This window comes from Bos grunniens, chromosome 11 (assembly GCF_055505025.1).
Source record: "Bos grunniens cultivar Pamir isolate PY7600 chromosome 11, Bosgru_T2T1.0, whole genome shotgun sequence".
Classification (NCBI taxonomy): Eukaryota; Metazoa; Chordata; class Mammalia; order Artiodactyla; family Bovidae; genus Bos; species Bos grunniens.
Genome location: NC_141175.1, coordinates 92,623,016 through 92,636,363, shown reverse-complemented (window position 1 = coordinate 92,636,363; position 13,348 = coordinate 92,623,016). Strand labels below are relative to the sequence as shown.

Sequence of the window (13,348 nt, the reverse complement as noted above, 5' to 3'; positions counted from 1 at the left end):
TTCAGGACTTCCTTGGTGGCCCAGTGGTTAAGACTCCACACTTACACTGCAGGGGGCAAAGGTTTAATCCCGGGTTAGACCTAAAATCCTCATGCTGTGTGGTGTGGTCAAAAAAAGAAAGAAAATGGAAACAAAAAAATGCTATATCCATCAAATTGACGTGTTTTTAAAAATAATTATATCCAGTATTAATAACAAGGATGAGGGTAGGGAAACACTTATGCTGTGGCAATGGAGGTACAATTTGTTACTATCTCTTGGAAGACAGTTTACAAATATGGATTTTAAAACCTCAGACATTCGTACTCTTTGATCTGAGTTATTCCTCTTTTAAAAAATATATCCTAAGGAAACACTCATGAATATGTATTAATACAGAAGTACAGCTATAAGGTTGTTTATCATGGTGCTGTTTTATCATTATGAAAATTTGGAAAGAAAGTCAATGAATACAGAGAGTTTGCAAATTATAATATATCCAGTAAATGAATAAAAGGCAACATTAAAATGTTATAGAAAAAACATGGTGACATCAGAAAATGTTAATGTTATGGAATACAATATATGCTTATATATAAATACTTCAAAAAGTATTGTAACAGTTTAAGACGTTAATAGTGGTTACCTCTATAGGTAATACAACAGGATGATTTTTCTTTACAATTTTCTCCAATAAGCATGTAATAATTTTAAGATAAGACAATAAACTAAAAGACAAAACAAAACAAAAAAATTCATGAGTTTCCCACTTAAGTTTGAGTTAATTTCAATAAACATCACAACTAAAGTTTTTCAGTCTGAAGACTAGCCTCTTAAACAATATTTAAAACATGAAAGTCAAGTAGGCAAATTAAATATAGCATGTGTACCACTTCTGAAGGTCAACAAACCCATTATTTAAAGAAACAAAAAACAGGACACGAATTCCTGAAACAGGAATCACAGCCCACAAATATCCTGACCTCAGCTGCCCAAAGTCTGGACTGGAGGAACAAATGTCTGTAATTTATTAGGATTATATCCTCATTGACAAAATGATTACTGAGTGTGTTGCAGCATCTGGGTAATGACATCAAAAACTGCTCTCTTAAATTTTGTTGTAACTACTGCAAAATGATTGCTAAGGTGCCAAATTCAGTTGACACCCAGAGCTGTGTGGGGAAAAAAAAAGCAAAAAAAATGAACAAAAACAAAGAAATCCTTAAACATCAAAGGAAGAGTAATGAACTCTGAAGAGTAGCAAAATACAAAGCAGTTTCAAACACTGTGGCTGAGACTCGAGTTAGATGACTTCTGTTCATATCTTAGTCCTGCCGCTTAGTATTTCCCTGATTTTTGACAAGTGATAAACTCTTTTCTGCCTCATAGCCGTTATCCATCAGGTGGGTAAAATAACAGTATCTACTTAAGGAGAATGTCATGAGGATTAAATGATTTAATGTAACGCTTTACCATAATGCTCGGCACTTAGTCATGAAACCATTAGCTGTAAGTATCAGGCACATGTTATCCATTATGGTTATACATCCAGTTGGAGTTTCAGGAGAGGAGAGAGAGAATAGAGTAGGAACAATATCGGAAAAGATAATAACTAAAAATTTCAAGAACTGAAGAAAGACACAATGTTGAGGTTCAGGTTATGCAATAAGTTCTAAGTAATATAAACAAAAAGAAATGCATACCATACTCATTTCAATATCCATTCTCTGCATATAGAAAGGCAAAGGCATATTAAAAGAAACCAAAGAAGACAATATTTGAAGACAATATCTTCAAAGAAATGAAGCTGTTTTCTCAATAGCAACCAGAAAACAAAAGACAGGGGGATACCTTTTGAGAAGTATGTGCTAAGAAATAGTAACTTTTGACCCATAATGGTGTTACCTGGAGGAGGAAATAGCAACCCACGCCAGTATTCTTGCCTGGAGAATCCCACGGACAGAGGAGCCAGGTGGACTACAGTCCGTGGAGTCAGACACAACTGAAGAATTGGGAACAACTGAAGCGGCACACACATGCACACACACAACGATGTTCCCAATACAAACATTTTTTTAAATAGAAGGAAAATAAAGACATCTGTATATAAAAACACACATTATTCCACCACTGTATCTTCAATAAAGGAAATCTTAAAGATGTACTTCAGGTAGAAAAAAGTAGAAAGTCAGAGGTGAAAGAACTAATGGTGATTAAAGAAAATTAAATTGGGCGCAAGGAATCTAAATAAACACTGACAATATAAAACATAATATCAATTTTTGTGGAGTAACAAAGTAGCATGAAGGAGAACCAAAATCTATAACAAAAGTAGTTTCCAAATTGTTTCAGTCAGTTCAGTCGCTCAGTCATGTCTGACTCTTTGCGACCCCATGGACTGCAGCACGCCAGTCCTCCCTGTCCATCACAACTCCCGGAGTCCACCCAAACCCATGTCCATTGAGTCAGTGATGCCATCCAACCATCTCATCCTCTGTTGTCCCCTCCTCCTCCTGCCCTCAATCTTTCCCAGCATCAGGGTCTTTTCAAATGAGTCAGCTCTTCGCATCAGGTGGCCAAAGTATTGGAGTTTCAGCTTCAGCATCAGTCCTTCCAATGAAAATTCAGGACTGATCTCCTTTAGGATGGACTGGTTGATCTCCTTGAGTCCAAGGGACTCTCAAGAGTCTGACAGAATGTGGTCCACTGGAAAAGGGAAGGGCAAACCACGTCAGTATTCTTGCCTTGAGAACCCCATGAAGAGTATGAAAAGGCAAAAAGATAGGACAGTGAAAGATGAACTCCCCAGGTTGGTATGTGCACAATATGCTACTGGAGATCAGTGGAGAAATAACTCCAGAAAGAATGAGGGGATGGAGCCAAAGCAAAAACAACGCTCAGTTGTGGATGGGACTGGTGATAGAAGCAAGGTTCGATGCTGTAAAGAGCAATATTGCATAGGAACCTGGAATGTTAGGTACATGAATCAAGGCAAATTGGAAGTGGTCAAACAGGAGATGGCAAGAGTGAACGTCGACATTCTAGGAATCAGTGAACTAAGATGGACTGGAATGGGTGAATTTAACTCAGATGACCATTATATCTACAACTGTGGGCAGGAATCCCTTAGAAGAAATGCAGTAGCCATCATAGTCAACAAAAGAGTCTGAAATGCAGTACTTGGATGCAATCTCAAAAATGACAGAATGATCTCTGTTCATTTCCAAGACAAACCGTTCAATATCATGGTAACCCAAGTCTATGCCCCGACCAGTAACACTGAAGAAGCTGAACAGTTCTATGAAGAACTACAAGACCTTCTAGAACTAACACCCAAGTTGTTTGGGGCTTATCAAAGTTATTGTGGTCTAGAGTTTTTGTATTATCTCGAGAGAGTAATAATATTGATTAACTTTAGACTGTGATTAAGTTAAGTTCGGGTTCTTTACTGTCTGAGCCACCAGGGAAGCCTGATAAGTTAAGTACAGATGTTAAAAGTGCATTGCATGTGTATTTTGGAAATTAATCCTTTGTTGATTGTTTGATTTGCTTTTATGGGGGTGGGATGGGGAGGGAGATGGGAGGGAGGTTTAAGTGGGAGGGGATATATGTATACCTATGACTGATTCATGTTGAGGTTTGACAGAAAACAACAAAATTCTGTAAAGCCATTATCCTTCAATTAAAAAATAAATAATTTTTTAAAAAAAGATTTAAAGAAGTGCATTGCAATTGATAAGAAAATAGAAATAGAGAGTATAAGCTCTAAACTAGTAAAATGAAAAAATACAATGAGAGAAAATAATCAAAATAAAGAAGAGAAGCCAAACACAGTTAAATTTAATAGGCAGACAAACAGAAAGCACAAAACAAGATGGAAAAAATAATAATAGCAATGCACCGGTAACTACAATGAATGTAGATGGACTCAATGCTCAAGTTTAAAAGCTAAGGTTGTTACTCTAGGGAAAAAGTCCTGTTTACAAAAAGACATATCTGGCCTTTAAGGATACAGAAAAGTTAAAAGGATGGGCACAAAATTATAGCAAAGTGGACTAAAGAGTTCAGCACTCTCACCCCAACAACAACACAGTTTAATTGGAGAAAATTATTTGAAAAAACAATTATTTAAAGTCTCTAGAAATTGTCCTCAGGGTACAAATGGAAAAACATTCATTTAAGAAAAATCTATTTAATCTTGGTAAGAATGAGAGTGGGGATTCCATGCTGAGAGGGGCATGTTGTGAAGACCCGAGGTTCAGGGCACAACCAGCTAATCAGTGAAGGACTGCCATGACACAGAGCCAATCTTCATAGACTGAGAGAAGTGGCTGTTTTTTCAAATGCATACTTTTTAAAGTATTTATGTATCCACCGCTGCTCTGAGTTTTGGCTGCTGTGCACAGGCTTTCTCAAGTTCCAGAGGGCAGGGGCTATCCTCTAGTTGTGATGCACCGGTTTCTCGCTACAGTGGCTTCTCATTGCAGACCGTGGGCTCCAGGATACTCGGGTTTCAGAAACTACGGCACAAGCCTCAGTAGTTGTGGTGCACAGGCTTAGCTGCCCTGAGGCACGTGGAGGCTTCCCAGGCCAGGGATTGACCCTGTGTTCCCCGCACAGCAGTGGATTCCTATCCTCTGCACCACCTGGAATCCCTTGCGGATTCTTAATCCTTAATATGTCTCAGTGTTTCTTCTTCCCCATTACCAATCTGCAACCTTAGTCCAAGACATTATATTTTTGTTAAAGTCTAACACAAGTCTCTGCTCCCCAAATCAAAACATCCACTACTGTGGATATCCTAAGTAATTATTCTAACAAGAATATCTAGTATGTCACTCCTCTGCTCTAATTCCTTTAAAGGCTCCCCCAACACTTTCATAAAACATTTTTTAGCATGCAATATTGTTCATTATTTCTTCTTTACCTATTCATGCAATCACATCTGTAGCCATCCTCTCTCATGTAACTTAAGCTCCAAGTAAAGTAAATGACTTCTAGTTTCCAGATCTTTGGAATGTGATGACCCAGGCTGCCAGCCCCACATATCTCTTTGGTCAAAAATTTTTATACACCCTTTAAGTACCAAGTTAATTGTTACCTCCTGTGAGAAATCTGTCAGTATTTCCTTTTACACATTAATGGCCATGACTTCCCATTGCTCTACTGCTGAACTATCATTTATCTCTCTCAAACTCTGTCCTCATTATACCCTCAAAACTTCTCTCAAAAATTGGACATCACATTAATGCGGCTTGGATAGAGTGCCTGAAGAACAATGGAGAGAGATTTGTAACATTGTATAGGAGGCAGTGACCAAAACCACTCCAATGAAAAAGAAAGGCAGAAAGACAAAATGGTTTATCAAAGAAGGTCTTACAAATAGCTGAGAAAAGAAGAGAAGTGAAAAGCAAAGGAGAGAGAGAAAGATATACCCAACTGAATGAAGACTTCCAGAGATTAGAAAGGAGAGAAAAGAAGCCCTTCTTTAAAAAAAACAGTGCAAAGAAAAGGGGGAAACAACAAGATCTGTACTCTTCTACAGATCCCCTCAAGAAAATTGGAGATGCCAAGGAAACATTTCTTACAAAGATGAGCACAATGAAGGACAGAACAGCAAGGATCTAACAGAAGCAGAAGAGATTAAGAAGAGCTGGCAAGAATACACAGAAGAACTGTAGAAAAAGGATCTTCATGACCCAGATAATCACGATGGTGTGATCACTCACCTAGAGCCAGACATCCTGGAATGTGCAGTCAAGTGGGCCTTAGAAAGCATCACTACGAGCAAAGCTAGTGGAGGTGATGGAATTCCAGTGGAGCTCTTTCAAATCCTGAAAGATGATGCTGTGAAAGTGCCGCACTCAATATGCCAGCAAATTTGGAAAACTCAGCAGTGGCCACAGGACTGGAAAAAGTCAGTTTTCATTCCAATCCCAAAGAAAGGCAATGCCAAAGAATGCTCAAACTACTGCACAATTGCACTCATTTCACATGCTAGCAAAGTAATGCTCAAATTTCTCCAAGCCAGGCTTCAACAGTACGTGAACTGTGAACTTCCAGATGTTCAAGCTGGATTTAGAAAAAGCAGAGGAACCAGAGATCAAATTGCCAACATCCATTGGATCATAAAAAAAGTGAGAGAGGTCCAGAAAAACATCGACTTCGCATTGTTGACTATGCCAAAGCCTTTGACTGTGTGGATCGCAACAAACTGTGGAAAATTCTTAAAAGATGGGAATACCAGACCACCTGACCTGCCTCCTGAGAAACCTGTATGCAGGTCAAGAAGCAACAGTTAAAACCAGACATGGAACAACGAACTGGTTCAAAATTGGGAATGGAGTACATCACAGCTGTATATTATTACCCTGCTTATTTAACTTTTATGCAGGGTACATCATGCAAAACGCCAGTCTGGATGACTCACAAGCTGGAATCAAGATTGCCAGGAGAAATATCAGCAACCTCAGATATGCAGATGACACCACCCTTACGGCAGAAAGTGAAGAGGAACTAAAGATCCTCTTGATGAAGGTGAAAGAGGAAAGTGAAAAAGCTGGATTAAAATTCAACATTCAAAAAACAAAGATCATGGCATCTGGTTCCATCAATTCATGGCAAATAGATGAGGAAAAAGTGGAAGTAGATTTTATTTTCTTCAGTTCAGTCGCTTAGTCATGTCTGACTCTTTGCGACCCCATGAACTGCAGCACACCAGGCTTCCCTGTCCATCACCAACTCCCAGAGCTTGCTCAAACTCATATCCATCGAGTCAGTGATGCCATTCAACCATCTCATCCTCTGTAATCCCCTTCTCCTGCTGCCTTCAATCTTTCTATCAGGGTTTTTTCTAATGAGTCAGATTCTTCGCATCAGGTGGGCAAAGTATTGGAATTTTCTTGGGCTCCAAAATTACTGTAGACAGTGACTGCATCCACAAAATTAAAAGATACTTGCTCCTTGGAAGAAAAGCTCTGACAAACCTAGACAGTATACTAAAAAGCAGAGACATCACTTTGCTGACAAAAGTCTATACAGTCAAAGCTGTGGTTTTTCCAGAAGTCACGTACGGATGTGAGAGCTGGATCATAAAGAAGGCTGAGTGCCAAAGAATTGATGCTTTTGAACTGTGGTGCTGCAGAAGTCTTGAGTGTCCCTTGGACAGCAAGATCAAACCAGTCATGCCTAAAAGAAGTCATCCCTGAATATTCATTGGAAGGACTGATGCTTAAGCTCCAATACCTAGCCACCTGATGGGAAGAGTGGACTCATTGGAAAAGACCCTGATGCTGGGAAAGATTGAAGGCAAAAAGTGAAAGGGGTGGCAGAGAATGAGATGGTTAGACAGCATCATGGACTCAATGGACATGAATTTGAGCAAACTCTGGGAGATAGTGAAGAACAGGGGAGCCTGGCCATGCTGCAATTCATGGGGATTTTAAAGAGTTGGGCATGACTTAGCAACTGAACAAGTTTATCAGCAGACAGGACCTTGTGAAAACAGCACTGGAATAGAATTCAGAAGATATAGGTGCTCTTCTAATTGTGCTCCTTCCTTACCTTTTCCGGCTTCAATTGCCTCAGTCACTGAGGAATGTGGTAGACAAGCGCCCTAATGTTTGAGTGGAAATTTATAGCTTTTTAAGTATCCAATCCAGCCCTTCATTTCACAGATGAGAAAAGTAAGTCTTAAGGACCATATACAATTTAAGTCAAGATACTGGGGGAGAATGGATACATGTAGGTGTATGGTTGAGCCCCTTTGTTGTTCGCCTGAAACTACCACAACACTGTTAACTGGCTATACCCCAATACAAAATTAAAACGTTAAAAAGAGAGGGAGATACAATTAATATCTAAAGGAAAGGGAATCTAGGGATATTCCAGGGCTGATTTGTTTAAAACACTCCTAATTCTCAAATTTTTACTCCCTCCAGTTAACAAAAGTAGAAAATATAAAGAAAAGCCAAAAGGCAGGAGACTTGACGGAAACAAATGAAAAAAGTGAGACGCCAGAGTTTTCCACGAATTACAAATGAACTTCCTGTCCCGGGTAAACTTCCGGTCCCGGGTAAACTTCCGCAATCAACAAGAGGGAGAGCCAATCAGAACCTTTCTCCGAGAGCCAATGGAAGAGCAGATTACAAAGAGCCAATCACAGCGGCGCTGTCACTGTTATGGTCCTGTCAGGGCGCCGGCGTCGTGGTTCCTGGGCGGTCGCCACGGAGGGCACTTCGGTAGACCTTTGGGGATAGCTTCGTGGCTAGCTGCGTTGTCTCCGGCCTTGCTCCCAGCCTGCATCTCCCAGTTCACGGGTCCCACCTTAGGGCGCGGGTGCGGGTCGGCGGCGCGGCGGCCTTGGGGCCTGGGCCCAGCCTCAGCCTCCTCCTCCGCCGCGGGCTCGGAGGGGCCGCGAGATGCAGCCGCCGGGCCCGCCCCCGGCGTATACCCCCACTAACGGGGACTTCACCTTTGTCTCCTCAGCAGACGCGGAAGGTGAGACTGGGCCCCCGAAGGGCCCGTCACCCCGGGGGACGCCGGGCGGACACGGCGGGGTGTTTCTGATGCCGAGGTGATTGTGGCCTGGTGGGTACGGACAGCAAGCTGACCTACGGGTGACTCTAGCCTGTGCGTTCGCCGGGCCTTCCGAGAGGGCCGAGTGGCCGAGGGTGGGGCGTGGGGAGCTTTCCAAGTGACTCGGTCGGCTTCTGGCTCTCCCCACACCATCTGGTGTCCCGTTTATCTGGCGGACTCACCCACCTCGAGTGCACCCACGGGACCCAAGATTTTATTTCTAAAATGACTTATTGTAATTCAGAAACTGATGGTTAGATTGGCCGGGATCGGTGTCAGAGAATGAGAATGAAGAAGGAGGGCTCTGTTGCTCTGTTGTTTATCAGTACATAACTTTTGCGTAGATTCGGCGCTGCAAGTATTAACCTCCCGCGAGGAGTTCGTGGTTTTTATGGAATCTGGTATTTTGCCTACGTCCCTAGTTTTCCTCCTATTTCATGGTATTTGACAGTGTTCAGAGAAGTAAACCCAGATGTGTTTGAAACTTCTTGTAATCCAGCCTAGTGTTCCCAGTAGGTTCTCCAGATTTTCGCCAGATACTGTTTTGAGGAAGCTAGAGAGATTTTTCTACAGTAGGGGAGAATTTGTTTTCCTCCTTTTCTGTGTACTTTACCAAACTCTTTGTAACAGAAATCTTTCTCTGCTCCTTTCGTTAGACTTTGTTAACCAGTAGTTTTCCATTGACGAGACTTACCTGTTCAATATGAAAAAAAATAAATTTTTCTTAATTGTAGAAATTTCATCCTCGAGAAGGACACATAGTGTGTTTCCTGAGAAGACTAGTTTTGTAATATTCAGTTGATACAACTTGCTTTCCCTTTTTCTGTTTTGCTTTCCTCGTTTTTGTTTTATGAGTGTTATTATTTTTTTTTAAGTACTGTAATTTTGGCTAGAATTCAAAATGTGAAACAAAAATTTTATCATAGAGAACATAGCTGATACATTTAAATGTAATACCGAAATTTGGTGAAGTATAGCCACCCAAAATAGTTTAATTTGTTACATCTACGTTTGGTAGCCTAGTGCTTGGGGAGGAATAAGTGACCTTAATTTCCCAGACTTTAAGAAAAAATTATGTAATTTAGTATCACAGCCTGTTTGTTCAAACATTTGTATCTGTGTTTATAGTTTTCATATCCTTCCTTCCCCCAGGAATTACCTTTCTTAAATACACTGAAGAAATCTGATAATAATATAGCAAACTAATCCATTGACTCCATACATAAAACCAAGAAACCTGGGATAAGTAAAATCCATAAGGTTTATTCAAACTTGTCCGCATATCCTCCAAGATTGTATAGACTCCCTATATATCTAGGGTAATACAGACAAAGATAGATATGTGTATAAATAATATTCTCATGTGTATAACCTTATACAGTTGGAATATACAGACTATTTTAAGCAAGCGACTTGTTTGATCTTTTTAAGAATCTTGCTGAGCTTTATTCCTGAGTTTTAGTGAACCTGAGGCTTAGAAAAGTTCAATAACCTCCACACGAAGGATCTGGAATTAAGAGCTAGTGTTCTGTCTCCTCAGATTTCTTTACACTAAATCATGATGCAGCTTTCATATATTTTTGTAAACTGGATAGTGTATATAAAGTATAAAATCCTGGATTTCCGTTGTGTCTTTACCAGTTACTGTTCATGTGATATTGGGCAAATTACTCAATCTCTCTTAACCTCAGCTTTCATGTACTTAAAATGAGAATGATAGTAGCCAAGTGCGCAAACATTTTGCAGATGCAAAGCAGTACATCTGGCAGAGTTAAATGCTCAGTCCTTGTTAGCAGTGTTGCTGCTGCTTTGAGTTTCATTATCAACTGGCCCCACAATTATTTTTTGTTGTTCTCTAACATAAACATTCACTCTGTGACGCCAAGTCTTTTCTCTGGTTCCTAAGCATGCCATGTAAATTCTTGCTTTTCTGTTTTTATGTTTTTTTGTCTAAACATGAATGTTTTCAGCTTATAGATGTTTTCATGTATACTGTCCTACATTCTGCTTAGGTCTCTTAATACTTACTGTTACTAACTGTACATGTTCTTTGTTCTAAAATGTGCCTTGGTGTTTGTATCCATATATATGTGTATCCTGGTCCTCGTGCTTAGAATGCAGTTTCTCTTCCTTACACCAGGATGAAATCAAATACTCCTTCCTTGCTGAAACTTTGCTTAACTGTTACTCAGAAACTTCCCTAATCTTTTCTGTATCCGGTACTTAGCACAGAACCCAGAATATAAACATCACAACATAATTGTTGAAGGAATAAATGATTTCTGCTTTCTTTTGTCTCATATGACATTCACATTTTTGACTACAAAATTTAGCACACCTGGATGGTATAGCTAAAAACTTACTGGATTTAGAACCGGAAGACTTCAGTTAAACTTCTGACTCTGACAGTAGCTGTGTGATATTGACGACATTACATAGCTCCTATAAACTTACATTAAGTAAAATGAAAAGCACACTTATAAGAATATTGTGAAAACTGCTTAAGGTAATGTGTATAAAAGCAGGGTCCATATGTACTAGTTAAAAGAACATAAGCTATGTATGGCCAGTAAATGAATAAATAAGTGAATAATGAAATCCAGACTGAATATTCAAGTCTGTGGTGTAAACCTACATCCAAAAGCAGTAATGAAATGCATGTGTTTAAATGCAAGAATGCAGAGGAGCCTGGCAGGGTCCATGGGGTCACAGAAGAGTCAGAAATGACTTAGCGACTGAACAACAACAACGATACTGTTATACATAGGTAAAATATTATATAGAAGTCTTTAAAGCAACCCTGTGACTTTATTTTTTATCACACAAATAAATGATTCTTTGCCTGTTTCATTTCCACAGACCAGCAGCATTGGCATTGCTGGGCGCTAGTAATGCAGAATAATCTGCTTAATTGTAGTATACATTTTGACAAGATCATCCTTCAGTGATTCGTGTAGCGTATTAAAGCGTGAGAAGCTCTCATTTAGAATATTATGAAAGATCAGTCAGGAGAGGAGGACATTTTTTATAGCTGAAAGATCAGGGACAATTTAATAGAGGTAATATTTTGTCAAATTGTGAAAGATAAGTAATGTTTTTTTATGTAGAATGAAGGGAGTATGTCTGTACGTGAGGGACTGCATATGAAGAAGTCCCTAACACCAAAAAATGGCTTAATAGATTTTTAAAAATTCATCATACATAATAAATACTATAAAAAGGAGGTTGAAAATAGAAGTGGTTAAGTGCAGGAAGGGATCAAGGACGTCTTCAGCGAAAGATGAGGTACAGTTTAAAGGAAAAGTTCTTCAGGTTGAAAAGAGGGAAGAACATTCTTTAAAAACTATGATGTTGTTGTTCAGTCACTAAGTCGTGTCTGACTCTCTGAGACCTCGCTGCAGCACACCGCGCTTCCCTGTCTTTCACTATCCCCTGGAGTTTGCTCAGATTCATGTCCATTGAGTTGGTGATGCCATCCAACCATCTTATTCTCTGTTGCCCTCTTCTCCTCCTGCCCTCAGTCTTTCCCAGCATCAGGGTCTTTTTCAGTGAGTAGGCTCTTTGTATCAGGTGGCCAAAGTATTGAAGCTTCAGCTTCAGCATCAGACCTTCAAGTGAAAATTCGGGCTTGACTGGTTTGATCTCCCTGCTGTCTAAGAGACTATCAAGAGTCTTCTCCAACACCACAGTTCAAAAGCATCAGTTCTTTGGCACTCAGCCCTCTTTATGATCCATCTCTCATGTCCGTACATGACTTCTGGAGAAACCATAGCTTTGATTATATAGACGTTTGTCAGCAAAGTGATGTCTCTGCTTTTTAATATGTTAAGTTTGTCATAGCTTTTCTCCACGGAGCAAGTGTCTTTTAATTTCACGGCTGCATTCACCATCCACAGCGATTGTGGAGCCCAAGAAAATAAAGTCTCTCACTGTTTCCATTTTTTTCTCCATCTATTTGCCATGAAGTGATGGGACCAGATGCCGTGATCTTCGTTTTTTTTTAATGTTGAATTTTAATCCAGCCTTTTCACTCTCCTCTTGCACTTTGATCGAGGGTCTTTAATTCCTCTTCCCTTTCTGCTAGTAGGATGGTGTCATCTGCATATCTGAGCTTATTGATATTTCTCCCAGCAGTCTTGATCCAGGCTTGTGATTCATCCAGCCTGGCGTTTCAAATGATGCACTCTACATATAAGTTAAATAAGCAAGGTGACAGTATATAGCCTTGACATACTCCTTTCCCAATTTTAAACCAGTTTGATGTTCCATGTCCAGTTCTAACTGTTGCTTCTTGACCTGCATACAGGTTTCTCAGGACGCAGTTAAGGTGGTCTGGTATTCCCATCTCTAAGAATTTTCCAGTTTGTTGTGACCCACACAAAGGCTTTATCATAGTTAATGAAGCAGAAGTAGATGTTTTTCTGGAATTCCCTTGCTTTTTGTATGATCCAACGGATGTTGGCAGTTTGATTTCTGGTTCCTTTGCCTTTTCTAAATCCAGCTTGTACATCTGAAAGTTCTCAGTTCATGTACTGCTGAAGCCTAGCTTGAACGATTTGGAATATAACCTTACTAGCATGCAAAATGAACACAATTGCCTGGTAGTTTGTACATTATTTGACACTGCCCTTCTTTGGGATTGGAATGAAAACTGACCTTTTCCAGTCCTGTGCCATTGCTGAATTTTCCAAATTTACTGGCATATTGAGTGCGGCACTTTAACAGTGTCATCTTTTAGGATTTTTAAATAGCTTAGCTGGAATTCTGTCACTTCCACTAGCCTTGTTTGTAG

The 13,348-nt window shown here is 39.9% G+C and overlaps 1 protein-coding gene across 1 annotated transcript in view; it reads left to right on the top strand.

The window, feature by feature from the left end:
• Positions 1 to 8,170: 8,170 nt before the first annotated feature.
• YIPF4 (Yip1 domain family member 4) overlaps positions 8,171 to 13,348 on the top strand; it is a 33,545-nt gene continuing 28,367 nt past the window's right edge. Inside the window, exon 1 of the mRNA XM_086327531.1 lies at positions 8,171 to 8,478. Within this exon, the coding sequence (XP_086183657.1) occupies positions 8,400 to 8,478 (79 nt within the window). The 5' untranslated portion in view covers positions 8,171 to 8,399. The remainder of the gene's footprint in view (positions 8,479 to 13,348) is intronic.